This window comes from Pleurodeles waltl, chromosome 9 (genome assembly GCF_031143425.1).
Source record: "Pleurodeles waltl isolate 20211129_DDA chromosome 9, aPleWal1.hap1.20221129, whole genome shotgun sequence".
Classification (NCBI taxonomy): domain Eukaryota; kingdom Metazoa; phylum Chordata; class Amphibia; order Caudata; family Salamandridae; genus Pleurodeles; species Pleurodeles waltl.
In genome coordinates, this window is record NC_090448.1 from 387,535,495 (window position 1) to 387,555,492 (window position 19,998).

The following is a 19,998-nucleotide window of genomic DNA, read 5'->3' on the forward strand; positions in this document are numbered from 1 at the left end:
ACCCATTGTTTTGTGAAGAGGCTCTGGGCCCACCCTCCTGTGCAGGTTTTTGGGGGCCTGTAGAAGACTCTTTACTATTTTTAGTTGTGGTTGTCTCATCACCCTTCCCCTGGGGAGTCTTTGTGACCCCTTTCTTTTGGTCACCCCCTGTTGAAGTCTTGGACACCCTTGTCTTGACCCAATGGTCCGCCTTCTTTCCCAATTCTTGGGGAGAAATTGGTCCTAGGTCTACCAGATGCTGATGCAGTTTATCATTGAAACAATTACTCAATAGGTGTTCTTTCACAAATAAATTGTACAGCCCATCATAATTACTTACACCACTGCCTTGAATCCAACCATCTAGTGTTTTCACTGAGTAGTCAACAAAGTCAACCCAGGTCTGGCTCGAGGATTTTTGAGCCCCCCTGAACCTAATCCTGTACTCCTCAGTGGAGAATCCAAAGCCCTCAATCAGGGTACCCTTCATGAGGTCATAAGATTCTGCATCTTTTCCAGAGAGTGTGAGGAGTCTATCCCTACACTTTCCAGTGAACATTTCCCAAAGGAGAGCACCCCAGTGAGATCTGTTCACTTTTCTGGTTACACAAGCCCTCTCAAAAGCTGTGAACCATTTGGTGATGTCATCACCATCTTCATATTTTGTCACAATCCCTTTGGGGATTTTTAACATGTCAGGAGAATCTCTGACCCTATTTATATTGCTGCCACCATTGATGGGTCCTAGGCCCATCTCTTGTCTTTCCCTTTCTATGGCTAGGAGCTGTCTCTCTAAAGCCAATCTTTTGGCCATCCTGGCTAACAGGAGGTCATCTTCACTGAGAGCATCCTCAGTGATTTCAGAAATGTGGGACCCTCCTGTGAGGGACTCACTATTTCTGACTAACACAGTTGGAGACAGGACTTGAGGGGTCCTGTTCTCCCTATTTAGGACTGGAGGAGGGACATTGGCCTCCAAGTCACTAATTTCTTCCTCTGTGATGTCATCATCAGAGGGGTTGGCTTTTTCAAACTCTGCCAACAGCTCCTGGAGCTGAATTTTGGTAGGTCTGGAGCCAATGGTTATTTTTTTGATATTACAGAGAGACCTTAGCTCCCTCATCTTAAGATGGAGGTAAGGTGTGGTGTCGAGTTCCACCACCTGCATCTCTGTATCAGACATTATTCTGCTAAGAGTTGGAATACTTTTTTAAGAGTCTAAAACTGTTTCTAGAATCTAATTCAAACTTTTAACAAACTTTTAAACTCTAAAAAGACAATGCTAAACAGGGACTTAACACACAAGGCCCTAGCAGGACTTTTAAGAATTTAGAAAACTTTCAAATTGCAAAAATGAATTTCTAATGACAATTTTGGAATTTGTCGTGTGATCAGGTATTGGCTGAGTAGTCCAGCAAATGCAAAGTCTTGTACCCCACCGCTGATCCACCAATGTAGGAAGTTGGCTCTGTATGTGCTATTTCAAAGTAAGGAATAGCATGCACAGAGTCCAAGGGTTCCCCTTAGAGGTAAGATAGTGGCAAAAAGAGATAATACTAATGCTCTATTTTGTGGTAGTGTGGTCGAGCAGTAGGCTTATCCAAGGAGTAGTGTTAAGCATTTGTTGTACATACACATAGACAATAAATGAGGTACACACACTCAGAGACAAATCCAGCCAATAGGTTTTGTATAGAAAAATATCTTTTCTTAGTTTATTTTAAGAACCACAGGTTCAAATTTAACATGTAATATCTTGTTTGAAAGGTATTGCAGGTAAGTACATTAGGAACTTTGAATCATTTCAATTGCATGTATACTTTTCAAGTTATTCACAAATAGCTATTTTAAAAGTGGACACTTAGTGCAATTTTCACAGTTCCTGGGGGAGGTAAGTTTTGGTTAGTTTTACCAGGTAAGTAAGACACTTACAGGGTTCAGTTCTTGGTCCAAGGTAGCCCACCGTTGGGGGTTCAGAGCCACCCCAACGTTACCACACCAGCAGCTCAGGGCCGGTCAGGTGCAGAGTTCAAAGTGGTGCCCAAAACGCATAGGCTTCAATGGAGAGAAGGGGGCGCCCTGGTTCCAGTCTGCCAGCAGGTAAGTACCCGCGTCTTCGGAGGGCAGACCAGGGGGGTTTTGTAGGGCACCGGGGCGGACACAAGCCCACACAGAAATTTCACTCTCAGCGGCGCGGGGGCGGCCGGGTGCAGTGTTAGAACAAGCGTCGGGTTCGCAATGGAAGTCAATGAGAGATCAAGGGATCTCTTCAGCGCTGCAGGCAGGCAAGGGGGGGCTTCCTCGGGGAAACCCCCACTTGGTCAAGGGAGAGGGACTCCTGGGGGTCACTCCTCCAGTGAAAGTCCGGTCCTTCAGGTCCTGGGGGCTGCGGGTGCAGGGTCTCTCCCAGGTGTCGGGACTTAGGATTCAAAGAGTCGCGGTCAGGGGAAGCCTCGGGATTCCCTCTGCAGGCGGCGCTGTGGGGGTTCAGGGGGGACAGGTTTTTGTACTCACAGTCTTAGAGTAGTCCTGGGGTCCCTCCTGAGGTGTTGGATCGCCACCAGCCGAGTCGGGGTCGCCGGGTGCAGTGTTGCAAGTCTCACGCTTCTTGCGGGGAGCTTGCAGGGTTCTTTAAAGCTGCTGGAAACAAAGTTGCAGCTTTTCTTGGAGCAGGTCCGCTGTCCTCGGGAGTTTCTTGTCTTTTCGAAGCAGGGGCAGTCCTCAGAGGATGTCGAGGTCGCTGGTCCCTTTGGAAGGCGTCGCTGGAGCAGGATCTTTGGAAGGCAGGAGACAGGCCGGTGAGTTTCTGGAGCCAAGGCAGTTGTCGTCTTCTGGTCTTCCTCTGCAGGGGTTTTTCAGCTAGGCAGTCCTTCTTCTTGTAGTTGCAGGAATCTAATTTTCTAGGGTTCAGGGTAGCCCTTAAATACTAAATTTAAGGGCGTGTTTAGGTCTGGGGGGTTAGTAGCCAATGGCTACTAGCCCTGAGGGTGGGTACACCCTCTTTGTGCCTCCTCCCAAGGGGAGGGGGTCACAATCCTAACCCTATTGGGGGAATCCTCCATCTGCAAGATGGAGGATTCCTAAAAGTTAGAGTCACTTCAGCTCAGGACACTTTAGGGGCTGTCCTGACTGGCCAGTGACTCCTCCTTGTTGCTTTCTTTGTTCCCTCCAGCCTTGCCGCCAAAAGTGGGGGCCGTGGCCGGAGGGGGCGGGCAACTCCACTAAGCTGGAGTGCCCTGCTGGGCTGTGACAAAGGGGTGAGCCTTTGAGGCTCACCGCCAGGTGTCACAGCTCCTGCCTGGGGGAGGTGTTAGCATCTCCACCCAGTGCAGGCTTTGTTACTGGCCTCAGAGTGACAAAGGCACTCTCCCCATGGGGCCAGCAACATGTCTCTGGTGTGGCAGGCTGCTGGAACTAGTCAGCCTACACAGACAGTCGGTTAAGTTTCAGGGGGCACCTCTAAGGTGCCCTCTGTGGTGTATTTTACAATAAAATGTACACTGGCATCAGTGTGCATTTATTGTGCTGAGAAGTTTGATACCAAACTTCCCAGTTTTCAGTGTAGCCATTATGGTGCTGTGGAGTTCGTGTTTGACAGACTCCCAGACCATATACTCTTATGGCTACCCTGCACTTACAATGTCTAAGGTTTTGTTTAGACACTGTAGGGGTACCATGCTCATGCACTGGTACCCTCACCTATGGTATAGTGCACCCTGCCTTAGGGCTGTAAGGCCTGCTAGAGGGGTGTCTTACCTATACTGCATAGGCAGTGAGAGGCTGGCATGGCACCCTGAGGGGAGTGCCATGTCGACTTACTCGTTTTGTCCTCACTAGCACACACAAGCTGGCAAGCAGTGTGTCTGTGCTGAGTGAGAGGTCTCCAGGGTGGCATAAGACATGCTGCAGCCCTTAGAGACCTTCCTTGGCATCAGGGCCCTTGGTACTAGAAGTACCAGTTACAAGGGACTTATCTGGATGCCAGGGTCTGCCAATTGTGGATACAAAAGTACAGGTTAGGGAAAGAACACTGGTGCTGGGGCCTGGTTAGCAGGCCTCAGCACACTTTCAATTGTAAACATAGCATCAGCAAAGGCAAAAAGTCAGGGGGCAACCATGCCAAGGAGGCATTTCCTTACACGTATTGACATCACCACTTTGCCAAACAACACCATAATCGGACACTCCAGTTTCCAGTGTCCCACGTTTCCGCAAAGATGAAAAGGCAACATCTTTTTCATCCCTTGCACATCATTTTGAACCACTACAGTATTCAAATCTGGACCACAATTCATATTAGCTCCACGACCTCTACCTCTCATCTGAGAATGGAACATAACAGTTCCCTGCAGTTCTGGCATTTGCTGAACTAAGGCTCCCTGCACTCCTGTCTGAGCTGCATTAATTTGCATCACCATTGCTTTCTCCTTCAGCTTCTTCTGTTTCAACTCAATCTCATCACTACAGTATTTCGCATACTACAATACTTCATCAATTGGTTTTGCTTGCCAACAAATCAAATGACTCTTAATCATCTGACCTATTTCAGGTCTCAATCCTTCCACGAACCTGAACACAAAGTGTACCATGTCTTTCGGCTCAGTCACTTCCTTGCCACTGTACTCCTTGAACGCCTTCAGCAACCTCTTATAGTACGCATGTATTGACTCTTACCTTCTGCACTGTCCTGTCAATTCTCTGCCAAACAATATTTTTAGGCGAGATTCTTGTTTTTATTAACTCAATCACCTTATAATAATGTTTCATCACCTCAGGTGATGGTGCACCTGTAACTATCTCTTTCCAGTTCACTCGTCTGCCAATCTACTGCTCTCTTACACTCAACCCGCAAATCAGCTGGCACTACTATCTCCAATAAAGTATTCAGGTCTTCCCACAGACATTTCAAAAACTTCACAATTCTATCTGTCAACTGGTACCATTCAACTGGTTTCTCCCTCAGCTTTGGATAATCATTTGTGAATGACAAAATATCATTCCTGTGCCATGGAAAGTGAACAGTCTTCCCTCCTGGAATTTCCCTCATTGGTATAACTTTTACTGGATCCTTTTCTTTCTGAAAACTTTCAGACCCTTCCTGTGAATCTCGTTTCCGTTTATCCTTCTTCTTTGCCCATCTGCCTTCCCATTTCTCTAATGCTCCCCAGATCTGCGCACTCTGCAATAGCTCTTTAAGATGCACCTTCATCCTAGCTGACCTCATGTGTTCAAAGTCTTTTGCCTCAAAAACGTATCTGTAGCTTCATTTCAAATGCTTCATTTTCACAATTTCTAGGTCATGCTTCTCTGCTAAGTCTGCCAATTTCTGATGTATCTTGCCCACTTCTTTCGTGATTATCGGGCACAAGTATCTCAGCTCCTCTTCAGTATAGGATTCTAACCTATTCACTCCCATTGATCCCTCAACCAGTTCAGTCACTTCTGTAGCCAGCCTTACACGATCAATTTGCTCTTCACCCTTGGATGTGTTTCGTGGGGTAGTCAGACTATCTAACCACTCATTTAACTGTTGTGCTGTTAATCCCCGTAATGAAATATTACTTGCGTTCGGCAATGGCACCTGTTGTACTACTGCTCCTGGAGTTTGCGGTGTCAAAAGCTTAAAGCTCTGACTTGCACTCGGCCATTTATGGCATCTGGAAGCGCAACAAGTGGACTAAGATCCATTAATGACCTAGATCCATCAAAGGTCTGACTCATAGATTAAACCACTTGCACATGCTCTCTCACCCCCCTCCTCACGAGGCTTTGTGACATTTCACCCTGATCTCCTGCAATTAGCTTCTTTTGCGCAAACAATGGTACCGCCGGACCAACTGTAATCGGCAGCAATATTGCATTTGGTGTCGCTCTGACGCCCGCATTTTTGTAGAAGGGCTACTCCCATACTCTGATTTATTACTGGCGTCACATCTGACTGTGTCCCGTCATTGGTGTGAACTTCAGCAAACCCTGTGGCTGTGCCTGGGGCAACAGCATTGGAGTCGGCTCAGTCTGAACTAACATCGGCCTCTGAACCACTTGCCCCGTAGGAACCACTAAGTTCGAAGTTGTCTCGAGAATTGGTACCTCTGGATAAATTCTCTGTACCGGTGGTGGGTGCATCTGCGCTTGGACTACCTAAGTAGTCACTGCATTAGAAGGACTCTGCACTACCCCTTGTATCTGTCCATTATCTGTTTGCACTGGTCCCACTGTCCGCGTCACTTGAGCTGGGGCATTTGGAGCAGAACTAGTGCTTGGACCCCCTTCATGCATCGCATAGCGTGGAGGTCGGTCTCTCAACACCTGAGAAATAAGATCCTCAACATCTGAATCTTCCTCTTCTACATAGGTTTTTTTCTTCTTCTTACCCCCGGATGAACTCTTATCACTCTTGCTAGTATCCTCTTTCCCTTCCGACTCATCTTCCTCTGTGATAGCAGGAAACAACTTAACACCCTGCAATGTCGCCATTCTCCACTTCTTCTGTTCCCAATCCCATCTTGCCTTTTCTAAAGACTTCTCTACCTTCCTTATTCTCCTCTGGAATTTCATTTCTTGCTGCTGTCTTGATATGAGCTCCCAAATCGGTAATGCCTCAAACTGTGCCGGTCTTGGAAGCGGCTTTGTCTCATATGTCATTCGCAATTGATCAAAAAATCTCAAATTAAACGTTCCATGCTCTGACGCCAAAGCTCCCTGTTTCTCAGTTAACTTGCACCACTGGTTTAACCAAAGACATGGTGCAACACCTTGCTCCTCCATTACCATATAAGCCGGATAATTTTTCGGTGGGGTAGGCTCCCCCACTGTCGCCTTAATGTATGTATCACACTTCACGGCACTCCTAAATGCCTTGAAAAACTTCATCTTTCTCTGTTTTTATTGGATTCAATAAGGAAATTACTTACTCCCAGGATTCCCTTCACCTGCCTTCTCAACCAATTGTCTCTCATGGACAGCTGCCAATCCGTTCGTGACTCTTCTTACTAACCAACCTATCCCAGCGCTGCTCACTCTGACGTCACACTCACACACTGCGGCTGACAAAGTCTTGCTGCTTGTCCTCCTGAATTCCAATTCACACAAAACTAATACAAATTATAGCGAGCACTAACCAAAATCCAATAACCAAAACAAACCTGCTGGTTTACTACAGGAAGGAACACAATCGCTTCAGAGACCTTACGGATTTTCACTGATGGCCCTTTTCACTCATGAAGCTATTCCTCATTCTCAATCTTCCACATTCGCGAGCAAAGTTTGACCCGCATATTTTACTCTTAACTGATCAATGGGTCTGTCCTGGTGCATATAGGTTGAAATTTTCTCTTACTCACTTAACTTACACACCGACTTGTTGACCACGCCCGATCAACCTACTAAACCAGACAGATTACAACATATACCCAAGTGTCTCCTACTCTTGTCAATATACTACAAAGTCTTAGACCATGCAGGGTCCGTACATCACCAACAACCACCTGGACAATTTTTGAGCACAAGGTGCCACACACATGTGAAGTTCAATGACTTCCCTACTCTCATACTGCGGAGTACGCACACTCCTACTAAACCTCAACTGGAGTACGAGGACTCTCTACTTCCCTCAAATACATTACAATTCACATGCGGTTTGCATAAGCCTTTGCAAGCGCAACCTACCACTTTCACACTATCACAAAGACACTGAGAACATACCCAACTCTACTTGCACGATCCAGGATGTAGGAAAGTCATTTCTGGGCTTAAGGGGACATCATTCTTGCTACAATTCCCATTTAAAAAAACAAAATCCAAATCTCATAAAATGAATAACTAACCCTAATTTAAACTACCACCATAACCATTGGTCTCCACATAACTAGTTCTCCAAAGAAACTAACCATCAAGCTGCTACCAAAAACTGCTAGCGCGCCTGGTCCTTAGTAAGTAAACTTACAAGGGGGCGCGTATAGGCAGATGAACCTTTTGATTTGCAAGGAGTATCCTAGCTATGGTGTAACCAATGTGCATCAATAGTCAATAAATAAGAATCAATAACCACTTATCTATTCAGTAATCAAATGTTAATAAATCACACCATGACCTTTAGTCAAGAATAACCACACACAGTATACAATTTAGTAATTTTTATTCCCTATTAGTTACAATACTAAGTCATGAGATTAATTCAAACTTGATTCAAATCAACTCAAGATTAATTCATTAGTGACCACCAATAACATAATCTAATCAGAACTTGAGAAAGCATGCGTTCTAATGCCTCAACATAAGCCAATAATGATAAATATGTTAACATGAGTAGCAGAGTTCAGCAAATCAGTTTGTCAATCATTTGTCACCATATATGTCAATGTCTCAGAATAAGAACCCTATCTAACTCAGATTAGCATTAGCATGTGGGACTTCATGCGAAAACAGTTTAGAATATGAATTTGGAAAAACATCTAACTAGAAGGGAAACTGAAAACAGCGCAGTTGGTACCTAGAAAGAAAAGGCACAAAAAGGCAATCAGTCACATTGTCATAGCTACCTATCCACAGTATGGATCAGCAACAAAGTCAGCCTTCGTCTTCAGGTCATCAATCGATCAGCATTACATCAGGCTCTCAAGGGCTTGCGCCCAATAACAGAATCTCGAATCTCTTCTTCCCAATATTGAAGGTCTCTCTTCCAACGTCTGCCCCCAACATCTCTCCATCAGTTCTGAAGTTTCCCCCTTTGTCACTGCATTATATCAAAATCACCCAGATATCCCACAATTTCTAATTGGTCAATTAGTCAAGCGTTCATTTAAATAGTCAAAGGATAAAACACACCAAATCTATAGATTCTAGTATTTCATGATTCTCAAACTGTGGATTGGTTCATTGTACGATGTCCTCATCATCCGGCTTGTCAGGTATCAAAAATGTTGCATCTTCTTCTCCAGTCAGTGTCTCCATTGTTCGAGTCCTGGGAAAGAACATCTCCAGTCTGTTGGTTCGTGCATAGGATTTTAGCTGAGCAGATTTTATTAAACAATAAGCAGTTCAGAGTCAGTTCAGCACATTGGCTTCTCTACATTGTGCTAGTAATTCAGCTTCTGCATGAGGCCTGGCAAAACTAGGCCACAACTTTGGCTAAGTTAACTCTACAATATCATGCAAAAAATAAGTTATATATCTCAATATGACATACTAATACATTATTATTATGCATTTTCAACATGTCACATATTTTTACTCATTTTTAGTATAATTCGTGAATCTTGGTGACCACTCTCCGTGGGCACATTTTCAAACATGCACATTAATTTTCTATATTATGTATTTCTACCATTTTCTTATTGATCAAAAATGCATAAACACTTGTCAATATTTCTAATTAACATCTCTGCGTCAGCACATCCTACTGGCAAAAGGCGATCATGAATCTAGACAGAGCTACAGGATGGAAAATTCCCCTTACACCAAGGAGTCCTCCTCCTTGGTATGCTCACCACGTCAAAGGGCGGAAAACAAAGCCAAAAATGAATAATCTTGAGGCTTCTATTATCTGAACGCCAAACAGCTATGAAACGGCTGAAACCTAGACACCTGATGTATGATGACTGGCTTAGAGACATGTTGGAATGGGCTGTGGCAAAGAAAGTGAGCATAAACCACACGTGAAGAGACAGAAAAACCTGCAAACGGTCTGGTGGTATAGGCACAGATGTTGTCAGACCTAAAGTACAAGACGAACAACTCAGATGGGGCAGAGTGACTGAGAATGGTATGATGGCAGGGCGAAACATACAAACTCCATGAGAAAATTTAAAACACTGGGTGGACGTGACTGTAGAATGAATGCTGCATGGTGCCTACACTATTAAAGGTTGTCTGCAATCCGGGAACCAGAAACAATTCCCACATATACTGAACTCATAGCCTCACAGAATACAGGCATTTGTGATGAATGGAGTGCAGACATGAAGGAACAGGTGTGGAGGGGAGGGATCCTGGGTAAATATTTCAACTGTTCCTTAAATACAGATAGACTGTCGTTAATGTCTTGTTAATGTGCTGTACTCTCATTGTTCAATAAAAGTTTTTCGAACAAAAAAAAATAGCCGTTAGTGATTAACTGTCATTAGATTATGTACAAACGACTCCCATGTTGCTTGTGGTTTGTCCAATATTTTTTACTCATTTTAAAATGTTGGTCTCACGCAAATTAACAGTTCTTACTTAAAGTTTTAAACACTTATAACATCTAAGTAAATTGATTTGCTGTAATTAGTCTGCAATATAAAAAAAAACAAATAATGCCATTAACATAATGATTCATTTTAGGTTAGCATTTTGAGAGCACAGACAACTGGCAGTTGTACCATGTGTGGTTGGGAGATCTACTAAGCTAGATGATCCAACCAGCTCTGTGTAGATTTTGTATTCCTTTTTAGTAATTCAACACTTGGTTTGCGGTTTTCAAACAGTGTTTTTTGCAATGGTAAAGTAAAACGTCTCATACCATAAAAGCATGGCACTTAGGGTGACCACCTGTCCATAATTTTCACGCACCGTCCGTTATTTGGGCCTTACGTCCGATGTCTGTGAAGAGTCCTTTCACAGACACATTTTGTCCATATTTCTGCAAGTTGCCGGGAGATGAGCTGTCCCCCTGTGAGAAGCCTCATTTCTTAAATACTCACAGGGCCAGCTCATACTCCTCCTGTGAACTCCAGGGTCTGCAGCAGCCCCTCCCCAACATAGCACAGACTACTATCGGGCCATTACTATTCTGTTTGCCGGTGATTTAACATACAGAATGATAATAGTCCTCTCTCTGCAGTCACAGCATGTGTTGGGCCTCTTCCTGCCCCGCCTATGGCATGGTATTCTGATTTTGTTCAGAGGCTGGTGTCACAGCACCCGGGGCCGAGGTCTGGGGACGGCTGCATTTTGACACTTCTTTTGCAGGGTTAAAGGCAGACTTCAGAGTCCCTCTGTGCTGCAGTTTATAATGAAAAGTTTTGCCTAGTCCAGTTTTGATTTATCTAGAAGTAGTGCATAGAGATAGTGTTCCTACAGCAAAACAGTGTATATCATGCATATCTAAAAATTGTTTCTTATGTAGATAGTTCAATGGGTCACTGTTTTTGTCCCAGAGATACGTTTGATAATTTGTCCCTCTCCTGCCACATAATTCCAGTGGCCCTGGCTATGAACAAGACTGAAAAAGCAGCACGGAACCTGCAAGGCATGGGTTTCCAATATTATTGTTTTTTCCCTATTTTTTTTCATTATTGTAAGGTTGCTAAATATGGCTCCTTTGGATAATAATAAGTGCTTATTAGAAAAAATAAACCCAACCACTATGCTATGTTTTAAATCCTGTATTAGTATTTCACCAGACTAGGCACACTTTTCATATAATGTCTGCCAGCAATTATGCTGCAGGGGAGGGCCGAATTATGCAACAGGGTTGAGCAAATCAAACAACAGTAAAAGCTAAACTATGCTGTGTAAATGCGGCACATTTTCTGATATTAATACTTAATTATTTTGACATTTTTAAACATTTCAATACTGTCTGGGTATTGGTTGCACCTCATTAGCACCAGTTTAACACCCAAATATAGCAGTAAGCAACAGAAAGGTGACCAGTCAACCTTCACAAAGGCTTCCCACTGTACAGAAACATGTGTTGCTGCGTTTTTAGTAACTTTTGAACCGTTTTAGCTCAACTCTGCACATTATGCAGCAGATGAAGGATTATGTCTCAAATGCGGCAAATCTATAGTTAGGCAAAAAATGCCACAGCTGCACAATTGCATAATTCCAGTGGCCATAGTCTTAAATATCATTTCCAATACACTGATATACACAGTTACACACCATTGTCTCTGTATAATATATATGTAATACACCTCACTCTGGCACCCTACTCTACCTTGCATACTTGGGATGAATAGCACGGAAAAAGGAATTACATGCACGTGAGAGCGGGTCTATGTAGGGATGAGGGACAGCATCATGGATGTCAATTCACCAAAATGCCGGGAGTAGTGGCCTTGGACCTCCACTTTCATTCATACATACACACACACACACACACACACACACACACACACATTCTCACCTGCGAGCACACAGCAACATACATTTAAAAGCATTTTTACTTACCGCAGCTTCCATGGAAGGGCATATTCTCAGCTAATTGTACTCCATTGTTATTACACAAATAGCGAATAATATACTATTATTCACTATTAGTGTAATACAAATTGACAGAAAACAGAGTGGCGTACCAACTGACATCCTGGATGAGCGGTCACTATGTTCCTGGCACTGAATTTGCCACTTCAGAAGGCAGGGGTTTGCAAGTAGCAAGCCAAAAGTCGCAGCTGGGAACCCTGGAGACTTCTAAATGATGTCCATGGACAGCACTAGAGGATTTAATATTTGGAGAAGGAGGTCTTTTGAAGGGGGGGGGGGGGGGGCAAAACAAATATTCTCACACCATCTGGCATCAGCATTAAAGCCAGCCCCTTCAGGGATGTAGCTATGTAGCTATCATTCCTGCAGCCCTTGCACTGCCCCAGACCCCGAGTTAAATGCACTTCAGCGGACTGTGGGATGGGGGTAAGAAGGCGCTATAAACGGAAGGATCCAATTTTATTTTAATGTGTTTCTGTAAAGTTTTCAACATTTCCAGTTAACGGATGATGAAGAGCACAAGTAGAAATACCTGCATATCAAGACCAAAGTGCTCTAATCCCAGAGTCTTCTAGAGTCAAACTGTACCCTGCGAGACAAATGCTCCAGGCTGGAACCTTGGATGGATTTTTCTCCATCTTTATTTGAAAAATAACATTCAGTGATTTTCTGCCTGAATGCCAAACGGCAGCAGAGCACATACATGGTTCAAAACAAGTCTGGCCACCTGTGCCAAATCTTTGAGGGATATATTTACTAACATTTCAAGCAACAAACACAGCAAGTGAAGTTGCTGTGCTGCGTTGCATGAAAGGGAAAGAGCAGAGTAGCTCCATATTTTCAAAGATAAGGTGCATTTGAAATGGGATTGAAAGGTTTGATATGCAAGTGACAAAGTAAACCCTCACATCATCTCTGTTCATTCCTTATTTACCCTCTTCATCTCTCAGTTGCCTTTTCTCTTTTCGTTCCCTCCCCTCTTCTACCTTACCATTCGTCTCTGCCTCTCACACTCCACCACATGCCTATCAGTTCCTTATACCTTCCATTTCATATGTCCCCTCTCTACCTTCTGCTCTCGTCAAACTTCTCTCTGTCACCCTCAGAATCCTTTCTGTTCACCATCTGCTCTTTCTTTCAGTTTGCAGATCTTCCCGTTTTCTTCTCTCACTGTCCATTCTCACGAACAAAACTTCTGTCTCTCCCTCTAAATATATAGCCCTCTCCTCGTTTCTCACCATCATTTCTCTCTCTTTTTCACACACTATAGTAATGGTGCTGCCTATGAACCCTAAGCCTATGTTCAGTAACAGTAGGCTACCTCTACTCTTATCATTCATGGTACTAGGGTGGAATTGTGAAAACAGCCCCGTATATTGGCTTCTTGGAGTGTATATGTTTGCTAGTTTTTTCATCTTTAATCTGTCCAGCTATGTGTGAATGCTTGCTCAACACTTTAATCAATATTTAAAAACAAACTAAACAAAAAACAACTTTGGCTTGTATTTCTGTGAGCTGTGTACTTTATAATCTTGAGAACAGTTTTAATATAGATATCCGCATTTTGGCTATATAACCTTTACCACGAGAGGAAAGGGGACAGCTTGATATATTTTTTTTTCTTCACAGTTTATATAATGCGAACCCCAACCGAATATTTCTGGGTGCTTTAACACGAGCACCAGTTATACTACACAGGGTAACATTTTTCAAGCACGTGGAGATTTATTTCATTTTTGCAGGTTTATATAGCGCGAATGCGACCTGAAGATTTTGGTGCACTTTGCATGACCTCCAATTACCTTACACGGGGACATGTTTATTTGTCAGGCACTGGGAGGCTGAGTGATTTACCCAGAATCACAGAATGCCGAGCCGATATCATGGTTTCCTATTCGGCAGCTATGGCACCAATGCCACTTCCACCTCAACATGAACATGACTAAGCAGATTTTTAAAAATAGTTTTCGTGCTCGCCAGCGCCTCTCTGAAAACTTAAACATGCAATTACAGACGTCTACAAACAAGGACTAGAAGTTATTGTCATTTTTCGTTATGACCTTCCTTTTAATCCGCCCGTCTAACATGGCCGCGGTGTTGCCCCGGTGGCCGTTGTTTCAATTACAGCCACCCGCTTTTACCCTGCAGTCTGCGAACGAAGAGTGCTGATGCCTCGCTTGACCTCCAAAATATGACGAACGTTGCTCTTCTGCGAGAGCCATATATCCAGTCCCTAGTTTAAGTTCGCTTTAGATACCACGGAGTGTTTTGTTTTTTTAAGTACCTGCGAGGCTGGAGAAGCGGAAAGCGCGGTAGAACGGAGAAAAAAGGCCAGGGGTCCTCCGCAGGGCAATAAGTACAGCCATGATCCCAATCTATCATGGAACGAAGACAACCACACTAGAAAGGAAAGGAAGACTGGGCTACAGCCTTACATGGCAATTGAAGAAAGACTGAGAATTTAACAATGGTACGGTTAACACGACATTGCAGCCGTGGTACACAGTACTACCGTCTGGGATTTGTAGGTTCTCTGTTAACAGTGTTTTGCTGATACGCAGCCCCATTTAGAGTTACCACCCTGGTCAGAAAAAAAATACTAGCCGTTTACCGTTTGATTTTGTGGAATAGCCAGGAGCGCAGATTTGAAAAAAGAATGCGTAAAACCCTCTATAATATTTGTTTTTACTTCAGAGTTCTCCCATTGTTTGCTTCAATATTCATATAGTCGTAACTCAGACAGCTCCAAAATAAGTTTAAAGTGATTTCTTATTGTAGTTGCTGTTTACATTTAAATGTTAAAGGGGACTTGTACCGGATTCACTGATTTTCCAGAAATACCGGTCAGGTGAGTAAAATACTGGACAGGTGGCAAAACTAACCCCCTTTCATTTATTACACACTCACCATTTTACCTGTTGAGATCTGTTAGCGCTTCTGACCTTAATAAGTAAACTCACAAGGGGACGTGATTAGGTCGATGAACCTTTTGACTCCCAATTAAGATGTTCTTACCATACCTCTAGTACATAATCAATAACCAACACACAATAGTCAATCAGCAACAATCAATAACAGTAATAATGGAGTCAGTAATTGCCATGCACCATGACCTTTCAGTCATGAATAACCACACCTTTTTGTAAAAGTTAGAATATTTATTTTTCTATATTAACAATACTAAGGTCATGTAGATTAATCTCAAAATCAAATGAAACACAGAAACAATACTGGCTGTCCAAAGCGGCGGAAGAAATGTAATCTCATCAAAGCTTGAACTACAACACATTCTAAGGTTATGGTGCAAATTAATAAACAAGTCAACTGCGTCAAAGTAATTACGTACATTCAAATTCAGCACAGAATTCATCAAGCATTAAACCCTATTAGCATAATTTCATTAGCGAGGAATCCTTAACATCAGATTAGCATCAGCAGGTTGGGCTTCATGCAAAACAATTTAGTAACCCAAATTTGGAAAAACATCTAACCATGGCTCTAACAAAACAGTGCAGTTGGTACCTAGAAAGGAAAAGCAAATACACATGATAGTTAACAGTATAATTCATAATACCTATCCCTGATGTGGATCAGCAGGCAGAATCAGTCTTTTTCCTCAGGACATCAGTCGATCAGCAAGGCATTTAGGATTCAGCATCAAAGTTCAGAAAACGCAAAGTCTTTAAGCATTAAAGTTAAGCACGTTTTTTGTCAAGATGCAAGATGAGCATGAATGAGACTCCCTTCACTCTGTGCAGTGTCGTTAAATGGAGATTTTCTTAGCTTAAGTGAAAGAAAGTCTTGATTTTATTAAAGACACAGAGGCGAGTATTATGCTATCTTCTCTTGCTTAAATTCCACTAGCAGCCAAGAAAAAACTACAACTCCCAGAAAACCTGGCTGAGAAACTACCCAGTACATGTCATAAAGGAAACAACCAATAACAGGTGAGTATAAACATCTTGACTGAGAGCAACAAGTTCTCTTTTCTTGCTGCTCGCAGTCAAGATAAGTACTATCTTACTAACTTTATTATTGTATACGTTTTTCTGTGTTAGATTTCCATGTTAACACTTTTATTGTGCCATACAGTGTTTATAATTGTACTAGTATAAAAATACATTGTTTTCATTTTTTGCCGTGTTTTTGTTGTCAACAATCTAAAGCGAGCGCCTTCAGCGCGCACTGGGTAACGGCCTAGTGCGGCCGTTACACGCTTATCAGCCGCGCTCTGAGCGATCAGCTGTTCTTTTCAGCTGTTCCTCAGGATCGGTCGCGCTTCGTTAAGCGCGTCCGCTCCTCTGATGGCTAAATGTGTCATCACACTAACTACCACCCACACATTTTAGCATCAGCTAAAATTTTGTCAATTCAATCCCTTCATCCTTTTGTTTCCCTTTTGAATTTTCTTCCCTATACAATTTTTCCCTTTTCATTTCTTCCCTCCTCTGGTTATTCTTTGACCTTTTCAATTTCATTATTTTGCATAATTTACACAATCCCCATATTCCAATTAGGCAAACCACAATAATTAATATCCCTTGCAATATTTTCAATAGAATCCCATTCCAAATGTTGTTGAACCAATTTCCCACTGAAGCACAACCTTTGCCAACCTTTTTCCAGACACCTGGTTCTTTCAATTCTTTCAAATCAGCACTTTCTTAGTCAGATTAGTAATTAAGCTTCTAATTTCTTTACTGTTATCAGGAATATAAACAACAATGCCTAGAATTAATCATTCTACAGACTCCACTATCCTTCACTAAATTCTATCAACAATTGTCAGCATGTTATCCACAACAGTAGACAACTTTCAAATCTTTATCGAATTCAGAATGACTCCCACGGAAGGAATCATTGCTCCAAATATATCTCCCACTATACCAGAAGAGGACTCCCTCCTCTGTCTCTTATGATGTAATTCAGTCACTTTCGGAAACTTCTTTCAATCATCCATTTGATAAATCTTTGTGAAAACTATCCCCAAATAACATGTCCGATACAATCCTTTTGGAAGACAGTAATAAGAATTAAGACCACAGATATAATAAATTCCGGGAGTTGCCGGGTGCTGTCCATTCAACATAAACTTCCATTTAGTCTGGAACAAAAACACATGCTTACATTCACTCATTCCCACAAACAAAGTATCAGTGGGTCATTTAATCCTGTATATACAAAGTTTCCCTACGTGTTGTGCATCTAAAGCTAATTTCCCCTGCGTTTTAATTGCGCCATAAGCATAATCATTCCTGTAAGTCCTTTTCTCTAAGCCTTTTTATAACTTCTGCTTCAGTGCCTTTCTCCTGTCATCTGTGTGATCTAAGAAGCTTTTCTCTACAGGTGTAAGCAAGCATGTCAAATTATTCCTGGGCGCATAAGCTGTGCCAAACGTTAATGTAGGCTCAAAGAAACCTCCAACTATTACTACGTCATTATCCTTAGATACTCTACTCCAATACCTAATTATAGGAACAAACAAAAGCACAACATCATAATTTGAGTAAAAGTACTGCATATACTCCTGGTTATAAAATCTTGTTAGTAGCAGACTACAACTTATTCCGTAGGTTAATGGCAAGCTATGGTAGGTAACTCCTTCCTCAACTGATGAAGGAATCTGCATACACACAATTCCTCACACCCATCGTCTCTACATACTCACTCAACAAGCGATTGAAGACATTAGAAGATAGTTCTTGCGCATTAGTATCCTCATGCAAATATTTCTCATATAACCTAAATTTCTCTATTGCCGTTAGTGCAGTAGACATTTCAAAAGCAGAAGTATGGTTGGCTTCACTCTTATCAAGAACAGACATACCCATAATCAACACCACAAACAATATCCCACACATAATCGCTATACCAATACTCATATTTACAGCACCTAGTATCTCTACCCTGTTGACTAATGTTACTCATGATCTGTAAAGAATCAGAAAGCAGAAGAAAATTTTGAAAAACTTGCAGCAAAAATAGACAACTATTCTTTCAGCAGTTATTTACAGCTCTCAGTCTTACTTCCAGGATCCCTTGTCAAAATCGGTAAGCAGCTTTGTCAAAATCAGGTTTCAAAAGTCAAATCAGGTTATCAATGTCTCTTATGGTTACTTTCAACAGTCTCTTTCTAAAAAAAAAGTTTCTCTCAGCTTGTTTCAACAGCTCAGTTCATCAGCTTCCTTCAAGTGCCAAAATACTGACCCAGAATGTCTCTATCAAAATAAAAAGACAAAAATTCTTGCAGCCATTCACTTATAGTTGCATACGCCCATTCAGGACCTGCGTATCTTCAACTTGCTATTCTCTTTCTTTTCAACTTTCGATCACCATTCAATTCTCCTTCACTTATGTCTTCTCTCCTTGTTGTATCTACTTCTTGCCCGATTGTTGTCTCAACAACCACTTCTTTCCCTCTTTCTACTTGCCACTCCGGCCACTTATCTCCTTTCAGTGGACCTATTGTCAGTGTTCTCTTCAGAGTCAAACTTGAACCTTCTCCTTGTTCTGGGGTGTTTCCTCTTGATGGACCTGCAATGGGTTCAGGAGGAGTCAGATCACAGTGACTTTGATCCACCTCAACTCCTTTCCCCTTGGGTCTGACAAATGCTCTGTCTGTCTCTCAAGATTGTCTGCTTCTGGGAAAGACCTCCTCTGACCAGGCTGTCCTGCTGCCTCAATTGAGAAAGGCTCTCCGTCACCCTCCTGGAGGTCTTTTCCTTCGTCCCTCACAGGAGTGACTGAACCATCCTCAACGGGCTCAGATCCGGTCTCTGCTCCTCTTTGTTTTCTTCCCAGCCCTGAGACTTGTCTCGTTGTTGTTGGTACTCTCAACAACTCTTCTTCTTCATGATCCAGTGGACATGCCACTTTCTTCTTGTGACTCGCATGAATCCAGTTCAGAATTCCAGTGCACTTCACAGCTGTGGTAGCTGTCAGAACTATCTGATATGGTCCCTTCCAACGAGGCTCCAAACACGTTTTCCTTACGTGTTTCCGGACCACAACCCAGTCTCCAGCTCTCAGATTGTGCCCTGGGTCGTGGATCAGTGGCAGTGTGGGGGCTTCCACCTGCTGAGAGAAAGAGCGAAACACATTGGCCAGACATTTGCAGTAGCCCAATACCATATCATGTGTAATGTTGACAAGTGCATTTGCAGGCACCGCTGGCAACCTCATGGCTCGGCCCATAAGGATTTCATGCAGCAACAATCCTGTCTTCCTTTCGGGTGTGTTTCTCATTGACATCAACACTGAAGGCAATGAGTCAGGCCATTTTAAATTTGTGGACGCACACATCTTTGCAACTTTTGACTTTAAGGTACGAATTATCTGTTCCACTAGTCCTGATGCTTCAGGGCAGTAACTACAACACAACTTTTGCTCAAGGTTCAATGCTGCACAGTATTATTTTAATTACTTCATTGTTGAAGTGAATTCCCTTATCTGAGTCTAAAGAGATTGGAAACCCAAATTGCGGTATCAGTTCCCTAAGCAGTAGTTTCGCTACTGTGATACTATTATTTCTTCGTGTAGGTCAAGCTTCAATCCAGTGACTAAAGATGCAAACAATCACCAACACATATCTCAAACCTCCACACAGAGGCATCTCAATAAAATCCATCTGCATTCTGTTGAATGAACCTCCCGCTCTTCCAATGTGGCTCAAATTAACTACTGTCCCTTTCCCTGTGTTTAGTTTTTGGCAAATGACACAATGGCAAACTGATTCAGCAACCTGTCTAAACCTTGGGTTAAACCAATCATGTTTGAACAATCGAATCATTGCATCCCTCCCAATATGTGCTTGTCCATGATAGTACCTAG

The 19,998-nt window shown here is 42.7% G+C and overlaps 1 protein-coding gene across 2 annotated transcripts in view; it reads right to left on the reverse strand.

The window, feature by feature from the left end:
* Positions 1-14,712, reverse strand: part of CSKMT (citrate synthase lysine methyltransferase) — a 60,255-nt gene extending 45,543 nt beyond the window's left edge. Inside the window, exons 1-2 of one of the 2 annotated variants that reach the window (XM_069207033.1) lie at positions 14,453-14,549; positions 8,520-8,941 (exon numbers count right to left, since the gene is read on the reverse strand). Coding sequence is in view for 1 of the 2 variants with exons in the window: in XM_069207032.1 (XP_069063133.1) it covers positions 14,453-14,534 (82 nt within the window). In the remaining variant the exon portion in view is untranslated. Of the gene's footprint in view, positions 1-8,519; positions 8,942-14,452 lie in introns of both variants that reach the window. The other variant, XM_069207032.1, reaches the window with a different exon arrangement.
* Positions 14,713-19,998: the final 5,286 nt, after the last annotated feature.